This window comes from Rattus norvegicus, chromosome 7 (assembly GCF_021556685.1).
Source record: "Rattus norvegicus strain SHRSP/BbbUtx chromosome 7, alternate assembly SHRSP_T2T, whole genome shotgun sequence".
NCBI lineage: Eukaryota > Metazoa > Chordata > Mammalia > Rodentia > Muridae > Rattus > Rattus norvegicus.
Genome location: NC_141540.1, coordinates 16,703,741 through 16,713,435, shown reverse-complemented (window position 1 = coordinate 16,713,435; position 9,695 = coordinate 16,703,741). Strand labels below are relative to the sequence as shown.

Below are 9,695 nucleotides of genomic sequence, written 5' to 3'. Positions count from 1 at the left end.
GACAGAGGCTTAGCTTGGAAGCCGGAAGAGTGCTATCGTAAAGACCTTAGGATCTGCGCTGAGACCCCACGATAAGGATATTAAGTGAGTGGCTTCCCTCTGAGACCTCAGTTTCAGCATCTATTAAATGAGATCATCAGAGTCATCCAAACCGTGGAGCACTGTGTAGAGTAAATAAGAACACGTGGGGAGACAACTGAGCCGTGACAAGAGTCATTCCATCTTGAGTTCAATGCCAGCTTGGGCCAGGTGGACACCCAGTCTCAAGAAAGCAAGGGCTGGGGGTGTGCTCTCAATGGAGTGCTGGACTACCTCAGCCGAGCCTGGGGAGAACACGGGAAGCATTCAGTCCCATCTGAATTCATTACAGTAACTGTGGGGATCTCTAAGTCCTAGTCTTTAAACCCTTCTTCATGCACCTGGGTGTGAGTGCATTCCAGTGCACTCACACGTGTAAACACACACTCACACGTGTAAACACACTCACACATGTAAACACACACATAAACACACACATGTAAACACACTCACACGTGTAAACACGCACACATACACTCAACAGCTCAAACATACATTAGGTCAAGTGCAGGACTGCACCAGTGAACTACATCCCAACTCCAACCCCTTAGTCGTTGCTTTACTTTTTTTTTTTTTTTTTTTGAGACAGAAGACAGAATCTCTCTAGGTATTCCTGGATCCTGGATGTCCTGGAACTCCCTATGTAGAAGAAGCTGGCCTCAAACTCACAGACACTTGTGACCCAGACTTGGATTAAAGATGTGTGCCACCAAGTCTCAGCCTGGAATTCACATTCGAATCCAAGAACTATTAACAGGTTAGTATTTGAGGGTTTGCCTAATACATACTACAAGCTTTCCATCTCTCCCGGGACCCTGACCCTACGCACTTGTCCTGCAAGCCCCATTCATAAGAAGCCTGCACTAACCATGTCCTTCCCAGTTCCTGCTCGTACCTCCCCTGACTCCCCTTTGCTGTTTGCTCTCGGTCCACTACCCTTCCTCCGTTCTGCTCCCACCACCCAGATGCAAACAGTTACTGTAACGAATTCCGACGAGACCTAATGCTTCCTGTGTTCTTCCCAGGCTCGGCTGACGTGGTCCAGCACTCCATTCCGAGCACACCCCCAGCCCTTGCTTTCTTGAGACTAGGTGTCCACCTGGCCCAAGCTGGAGTTGAACTCGAGATGGAACTCTTGTCACGGCTCAGCTGTCTCCCTACGTGTTCTTACTTACATAGTGCTCCACAATTTGGATGACTGATTATCCATCTCATTTAACAGACACTGAAACTGCTGTGAGCTCTTCCTGCTCTTCCCCAACCCAGGCCTTTGCTGACACTGTTCCTCTGCCTGGGATGCTCTTCCCTTCCTACGGTCCACTCAGCTTCTGCTCTTACTTCAGCCTCAGACTTCCCGTGATCCTTCGCTCCCGATACCTCTGTCAGATTCACCCAGAACCAGGGGTCTCATGTTTGAAACATTTGTCATACGTTGTAAATGATCATTTACAGGTATAATTGTTCAACTTCTGCTCCTCTCTGTTGAGAAGGAGGAACTAGGCTAGGCTATATGCCTGGCCCCACGCCAGTAGACATTGAATTATTATTGACCAAATAAACAGCGCACAAATTGTCCCAAAAAAAAAAAAATCTGAGTTTAGTTCCAGATCAAACAACTATGTCCCAGTTGCGTCCCGACCGCCAAGAGGCCCGCCTCCCCACCTTGGTCTCCTCATCTGGGACAGGGTGAGGCAGAAGGTGTGTGGATCCTCTTGCTCTTACTCTCCTGAACCTGAGAAAACTCAGCAAAGGGACGGCGCAACCAAGGAGAAAGGGGTTTGCAAGGGTCTAGGTTTACAAAACGGCAACAAAGCAAACAGCCTAAGTCCTGAGGTTCAGCTTGAACAGTCCTTCCATGGAGCTGTGATTCAGGACTGCAGCCTCGGGCTCCAGCTTCTAAATCCTCGGTTTAGAAGCTAACCTGGGCATAGCCAGTGGGAAAGTGAGGATACAACCCCAGCGGTGAGTCTTAGGTCCGGGGAAGTTTCTGTGGGCCGGGCCTGGGAATCCGCAGGGCCAGGGTAATCTGATTTAAACTGGGGCCCGCAGCCCATGCCCGAGGGGGCGGGGCCTAGCATGATCCCCACACGCTGAGGGCCGGTGGGAGTAATTCAAGACAGAACTTTGACCCAAATCCCAAGGATGGGGTCTTGTCCTGAGGGGCGAAGTCAGCACCAACAAGCTGCTCCTCTACAAAGCTTCGTCCTCCTGTGCTTTCGAGGAGCGTAGTCAACGTCCTCAATATCTTGGGGGCGGATCCAGGCCTTTGGAGGCGTGGTCTAGGCCTGAGCGGGCGGAGCCTGAACCTCAGGTTCCGTGGGGCCTCGGGGCACTCCGGCCCGCGAGGGTAGCGGCTCCACGTTGAGCCAAAGGCCGTTCTCCGTGCGTAGAATAAGCTCCGGCTTCCTCCGCACCTTGCGGGTTCGGTCCACGCTCAGGCGGAAGCGCAGGAGTGTCAGCGCCACGACCACTCGCATCTCTGCCATGGCGAAGCTCTGCCCGATGCAGTTCCTGCAGGAAGGGTGCAAATGAGACTCAAGAATCCTTAGGACGTGCAACCCTAGAGTCAAACGTTCAAATCCTAGCACACGGCTTACTACTACCAATATGTCCTGACGGTTGACCGCCCTTATCTAAGCTTCAGTTCCTTCCTCTGTAGAACCCGAATGGTAACAGCATCACAAAGCTATTGGAAGTATGTGAGCCCAGAACCCAGAGTCTGACAGACTGGAGTGGTATCTTTTTCTCAAGGACGGAATTGCAGTCTGATTCGGAACCTTATGGCTCAGTTAGGGCAGCAGAGGGGACTTAAATTGCCAAAAATTACTCATGGGTGTGACCTGGTCCCTGCTTCCATGGGGCACACCCCTGATCTGGCTTTGCCCCTCCCATTTGTAGTGATGTTTGCGATTAGTAGAGACCTTACCTGGGACCTGCTGAGAAAGGCACAAAGGCCAGCGGGGAGCGCTGCTGTGGAATGTCTGGGTCAAAACGGTAGGGATTGTATACCTAGACAAGAATTGCCTGGGTGAGTCTGGGGACTGTCCCAACCATCCAGTCTACCTGCACCTCTACCTCTGAGGACCCCGTAGCTGGAACACCTTGAGGCCATTTACTCCAATCTATCACACACACCTATCCATGCCTGTCTCCTGTTGTCAAGCACCCGTGCTCCTTTCTACCTCAGGGCCATTGCACTTGATGTCTCCTCAGCCTGGAACAGGCCTCTCCCTGCTCTTCATACTGATTTGGTCTCAGTTCAAACATTACCTTGACTTTGGGGCCCTCTCTGGATCCCTTGAGCTTAATTCCCCTCACCCCATCTGTTTTTACCTCCTTAGAACATTTAGCAAAGCCCCCAAATGATCTCGTCTATTGACGAACTTTGCTTTAATGTCCATGAGGTGTCACTGTAGGTTATCACTGCCAAGCAGAGAAGTGTGACACACAGTAGGTGCTCAATGACTATTTGCTGACCTTGTGAATTAACGAGGACTGAGTGAGTCAGTGGGTAACAGCAGGCCCAGTCACTGCAAGCATCCCCAAGAAGGAACTTACCTTAGAGTCAGGCCACACTAAGGGGTTGTAGTGGGTCCCGTAGATGCTGACCAAGCAGATAATTCCTGGGGGGTGGGGGGCGACATTTGGAATCAGTGGAGCCCAAGGGAGTGTCTGGAAACACACACACACACACACACACACACACACACACACACACACAACCTCAGTTCTTCCTTCAGTCATAGGATCCCTGAGAGCCAGCTACCACTACATCCTGTCCGTCCTTCTGCGAAGACAAGTGCTGCCCTGTCCACTCTCTCTGCCTCTTTCCCCATGGCCTCACTGTCCACACAGTCTGACAGTTTAGCTCATAGGACTGTCGTCGTTCCTTTCACCTCCCTTGGCTCCCTTCTTCCCTCTGGATAGAGTCAGGTGTTGGATGTGTTGTTCATCATCTGCACTCTGAAGTTCTGCTCCATAAACACACTTGCTCTTCTTACATCTTGGAGAAAGTGGCCTTCCATCCAGGGCTTCTCAAGCCTGTCTGCATTTTGTCCATCCCCGATGCTACATGGACAGGAATACGTGGGGCCTCTCCCTAGAGACTAGATGGTACTCAGGCCTGAGCTCCTGGTGTCACCATAATTACAGCTCGGTTCTCAGCAGTTAGATGACAACAAAACTGACCCTCGGGTCCAGCCCCTCCCCAAATGTTTAGCACGTAAAAGTGCTTCCTACGGAATCCCTAGGACAAGAGTTCAAGCCTTAGAACTCATGGTGAAAGAAGAGAATAGACTGCTGAAAACTGTTCTCTGACCTTCGTGTGTGTGTGTGTGTGTGTGTGTGTGTAGTGTGTGTGTGTGTGTATTTGTGCATGCATGTATGCACACACACCACCACCACCACCACCGTCGTCGTCGTCGTCGTCGTCGTCATCATCATCATCCTCCTCCGCATCATCATCATCATCGTCCTATTCTTTAAAAGATGCTGACCTTCTACCATTAATGCCCACCCAGATCTAGCATGGCCTCCTCCACACTTCCCTTTCCGTCTGGATACAAGCACTTCCACCTCCTCTACACACACCTAGGTTTCCCTCGGATGATTAGTTTGGTCTACTTGATGCACTCTAGAATCACCTGAAAAGGGAGTCTCCAAGAGGGATGGCCTAGATTAGATTGATCTACAGGCATGCCAGTAAGACTTTTTCTTCTTTTTAATATTTCTATTTTATATATACTCCATGTGTGAGAGTGTGTGTATACACGACACGTGTGTGGGGGTCAGAAAGTGAGCGTCAAATTTCCTGGTACTGGAGTTATAGGTGGTTGTGAACTGTCCAGCGAGGAGCTGAGACCTCAACTCAGGCCCTTTGGAGGAACAGCAAGTGCTTTCATTTTTTAATTTTTAGGTTTATTTGTTTATTGTGTAAGTGAGTGTTTTACCTGCATGTGCATCACATGCATACCTGGTACCGACAGAGTCAAAAACAGGGTGCTGGATCCCCTAGAGCCAGAGTTAGAGATAGTCGTGAGCCAGTACTCTTACAGTGCCCAGCCATGTCTCCAGCACCCATAAGAGATTTCCTTCATTGATTACTTAGGATAGAAAGACATACTGAATGTGGGTGGCACCCTTGCACGGGCGAGGGCCTGGACCCAATAAAGACAAGAGAATTGAACGCTGGCGTGCATGCGTGTAGCCATCCACCGCTCTTTGCTCTTGTCTGTGATGCAATATGACTAAGTGTTTCATGTCTCTGTCACTCTGACTCCTCTGCCACGACCGGCTATAACCGGGAATCGTGAGCCAGACAAACGCTCTACCCCTGGAGTTGCTTTCGTTGGGTTATATTATCGCTTCGACAAGAAATGAAACTGAGGGGTTGGGGATTTAGCTCAGTGGTAGAGCGCTTGCCTAGGAAGCGCAAGGCCCTGGGTTCGGTCCCCAGCTCCGAAAAAAAAAAAGAACCAAAAAAAAAAAAAAAAAAAGAAATGAAACTGAGACATCCTTGTCACTCCCGAAGCAACACATATCCAGGGATCCTTCCCATCGGATCCTTCCCATCATAGGGACCCTGCGCCCACAGCGGGCATGACTAGACCCCTGGGAACAGCACCACAGCAGTAAAGGAGACAGCAGGCACCTTTGGGAATGATGCGTCCGTCGGGCAGCTTGATGTCCTCTGTGCAGCGACGAGAGATGAGGGTCACGGGCGGGAACTGGCGAAGGCTCTCCTTGATACACATGGTGGTGAAGGGCAACTGCGTCAGGTCATCCCTGAAGAGAGAGGAACTGTGAGTCTCTGAACACACGTGCGTGCACGCGTGAGCTCAAGCACACACGCATGCATGTGCACACATGCATGCAGGAATGTCTGTGGAGGTCCAGTTCAGAGATCTAGAGATGGCCCCAGAGCTTCTGCAATTTGTACGTGTCCCAGGCAGGTATCACGTGTGTGACTGACCAGGAAAGAGTGGAGATACTCTAAAAAGACACTCTGCCCTCATTCGGACTACTAAAGCAATGGAGTCCAGAAAACTGGAATTCCCCCTGGGATCCAATACAGAAAGGGAGAAATGGTAAGGCTAGGCCACCCAGAAGGAAAACTTCTTTCCCAGAAAGAGACCTGGAACTTGCTAGACCACTTCACAGAGGATATGATGGGCCAATCATGGGTAGGACCACATCTTGACAAGGACTGCTTAGGCACACATAAGGCTGGCCTCTGCTTAAACTTTAACCTCATTGCAGACTCCAAGGGGAACCTGGGCAAGTGTCACTATCACTATCATCTCCCGCCACCCCCTTCCCAATGTAGCCACATTGATTGGATTTCCATTTTTCCTTTTCTATTAGTGATTTGGCTGTTTTAAGTGGCTAATGGAGAATGAACCAAGTTTGTTGCAGGCACAGGCCATGACCTCAAGCCTTATTAAACACTCGTAGGGTGCAAAAGATCTAACCATTAGCCAGGCCTACCTTCCAGTTACATGGGAGGCTGTGCTAGAAAGTGATGCAAAGTCAGCATGAGCAACTTAGACCCTGTCCTAAAACAAAAAAGCAGAGGAGGCCAGCAAGGTGAGTTAAGGAGCTTGCTGCGAACTCTGACAATCTGGGTTCAATCCTTGGGCAAGGAGGGAACCAACTCCTGCAGGCTGTCCTCTAACTTCCACATGAATGCAGTAGTATACACACACACACACACACACACACACACACACACACACACACACCAAAGTGTCTTGATTTTAAAAATTGAACTAGATCATGAACTGGTAGCTATAATTAGTCCAATCTGGGTTCCTACGTATAATAAACTATTCTAAAATCTGAAATAAAGCATTTTTAAAAACCACAACAAATGAAATCTGGACAGGGCGCATACCAGCTAGTAGCTTGCCATGATTTTGAGGCCCCCAGCTGCCCTCACGTCTCCCATGATTGTACAATAATTCATCAATGGCAGGTTCGTTCGTGTGGGGCTCAGTAGCAGTTCGAGCAACAAGGACCATTACTTTCTGTTTTCCTTTGTCACTATTGTGATTGGTGAATGGCCAGAGAGCTTTGTCTGAACCTAGGACCTCATGTATACTAACCAATTGGACTATCGCTGAGCTATATCCCCAGTTACCTTTTCTTTTTTGTTTCTATTACATTTACTCTGTGTGCGTGTGTGTGTGTGTGTGTGTGTGTGTGTGTGTGTGTGTGTGTGTGTGTGTGTGTTGTGTTTTGAGACAACTTTTCACTGTGGACTCAGCTGGTCTTGATCTTGCACCACCCCTCCTGCCTCAGCCTCCAGGACACTGGCATTACAGTTGTGCATCACCACACCTAGCTTATCTGTCACATGTGTGCAGGTGCCCATAGATGCCACACATGGGCATCAGATCCCTAGAGCTGGAGATAAACGCAATGGTGAGAGGCCCAGTGTGGGTGCTGGGCTTGGAATTTGGCAGCCCTGGAAGAGCAGCAAACATCTTTAACCACTACGCCATCTCTCCTGCCCCCCCCTCCCCCGCAGAAGCTGTATGTTCCTGTCATAAAGTGCCAGAGAACATCCTTGTCATAAAGATACCCATGGATATAAACATGGCCAAGAAAACAAAAGAGCAATTAGGCCAGGGCAGGCAACACCTCCCGCAGGCAACACCTCCACCGACCCCCCTAGTCAGACCACCTGCTGTCTCCCTTTGTTATGAAAGCTGAGTGGCAGGATGTTTACGGTACTGGTACCCAAGGACAGTTTCCCTGAAGGTGTACACGGAAGGCTGAGATGAGTGAAAGGACTTAACTGGGGAAGGGTTAACTGAAAGCAACACTTTGTTCAGAGAAAGTGATTTCCCTCCTCTCCCTGATACAGGCCAATATGAAAGTCACAATCGCTCAGGCTAGCCTCAAACTTTCAGTCCTCCTGCCTCAACTTCCCCAGTGCTGTGATTATGGGTATGTATGGGTATGTATTACCGCGTGTGCATATGCGTGTGTGTGTGTGTGTGCGTGTGTGTGTGTGTGTGTGTGTGTGTGTGTGTGTTGATGTGTGAGTTCGTGTATATATTTAGGTGTTTGTCCACATATCATGTGTGAATACCTGTGGAGGCTAGAGGACCTCCAATGTCATTTCTTAGGCACCATCCACCATCTACCTTATTTATTTATATTTTGACAAAGTCTCTTATTGGCCTAGAAGCCCCTAGACTAGCTGGGTGGTGAACCCAGGGGTCTACCTGTCTCTGCCTCCCCAGAACTGGGATTACAAGAGTTTAACACCATATCCAGCTGTGGTGTTTTGACCCTACATTTGAAATAATTAGGAGGTAAGACCTTATCAGAGGAAGTGTGTCTCTGAGGATGGGCTTTGAGATTTCAAGGGCTAAAAGCAGGGCCAATGTCTCTCTCTTCCTGCTGTCTATAGATCTAAGTGAGCAACTCTTTTTTTTTCTTTCTTTCTTTTTTTTCGGAGCTGGGGACCGAACACAGGGCCTTGCGCTTGCTAGGCAAGTGCTGTACCACTGAGCTAAATCCCCAACCCCTAAGTGAGCAACTCTTTTTTTTTTTTTTTTTTTTTTTTTGGTTCTTTTTTTCGGAGCTGGGGACCGAACCCAGGGCCTTGCGCTTCCTAGGCAAGCGCTCTACCACTGAGCTAAATCCCTAATCCCCAACCCCGTGAGCAACTCTTCTTCCCCCCCCCCCCCCCCCCCCCGGAGCTGGGGACCGAACCCAGGGCCTTGCGCTTCCTAGGTAAGCGCTCTACCACTGAGCTAAATCCCCAGCCCCGTGAGCAACTCTTAAACTCCTTCCCCAGCATCGTGTCTGTGTGCACGCTGCCATGCTCCCCTCCCCACCATGATGGAAATGGACTAAACCTTTGAAACTGTAAGCCAGCCCCAATTAAATGTTATAAGTTGCCATGGTTATGGTGTCTCTTTACAGCAGTGGAACACCAGCTTCTGTTTTAGCATGAGTTTTCATTCATGTTTACAAGGCAAGCATTTTACCAATGGAGACTTTTTTTTTTTCTTTTTGGGAAAGTGACTCAAATTACTCAGGCTTGCCTCAAATTCAATATGTAGACAAGGCTGGCCTTGAACTCCTGGTCCTCCTGCTTTTTTCAGCCTTTTAAAAGCTGGAATACCAGGTGTGCCACCATGCCTGGCTACACTACTGGGCTCTCTGCATCACTCAGAGTCAGCTTACGTCTTAAGACCGCCTTCCTGTTCTCTATTCTGCACTAACTCCCTGCACCATGATCCCACGGCATGCCATTTCATCCAGATTGAAACATCCCATCCCAAAGGGTGGTGTGTCTAAAGGTTCTATTTACAGCACTGCAGGCCCTTCCTGCCCCACTCATACTGAGCTTCACTACGTGACTTTCCTCCTCTGCGAGGTTTCAGTGCACACAGAACGTTTTTTACACTTCTGGAATCTGCATGGAGAAGAACATGCCCAAGAGTAACCCCAGATCCTAAGAGAGTTAGGAGACATTTGGAAAAGACCTGTGCCCAGCCAACAATTTGGAAGCAGTCCCACTCAACTGAGCCCAGTAGCCACGAAATTCTTGTACGAGAATTTTACAAGCTATAACTAAATGCTTGCCACAAGCCACTGAA

At 49.4% G+C, this 9,695-nt stretch overlaps 1 protein-coding gene across 3 annotated transcripts in view; it reads right to left on the bottom strand.

Annotated features, from left to right (window-relative positions):
* Positions 1–636: 636 nt before the first annotated feature.
* Cyp4f39 (cytochrome P450, family 4, subfamily f, polypeptide 39) overlaps positions 637–9,695 on the bottom strand; it is a 72,979-nt gene continuing 63,920 nt past the window's right edge. For 2 of the 3 annotated variants that reach the window (XM_087556175.1, XM_087556176.1), the window contains 4 exons: positions 5,729–5,862; positions 3,637–3,701; positions 3,005–3,087; positions 637–2,589 (listed from right to left, as the gene is read on the bottom strand). In XM_087556175.1, coding sequence (XP_087412301.1) covers positions 2,358–2,589; positions 3,005–3,087; positions 3,637–3,701; positions 5,729–5,862 — 514 coding nt within the window. In that variant the 3' untranslated portion in view covers positions 637–2,357. 3 annotated transcript variants of the gene reach the window in all.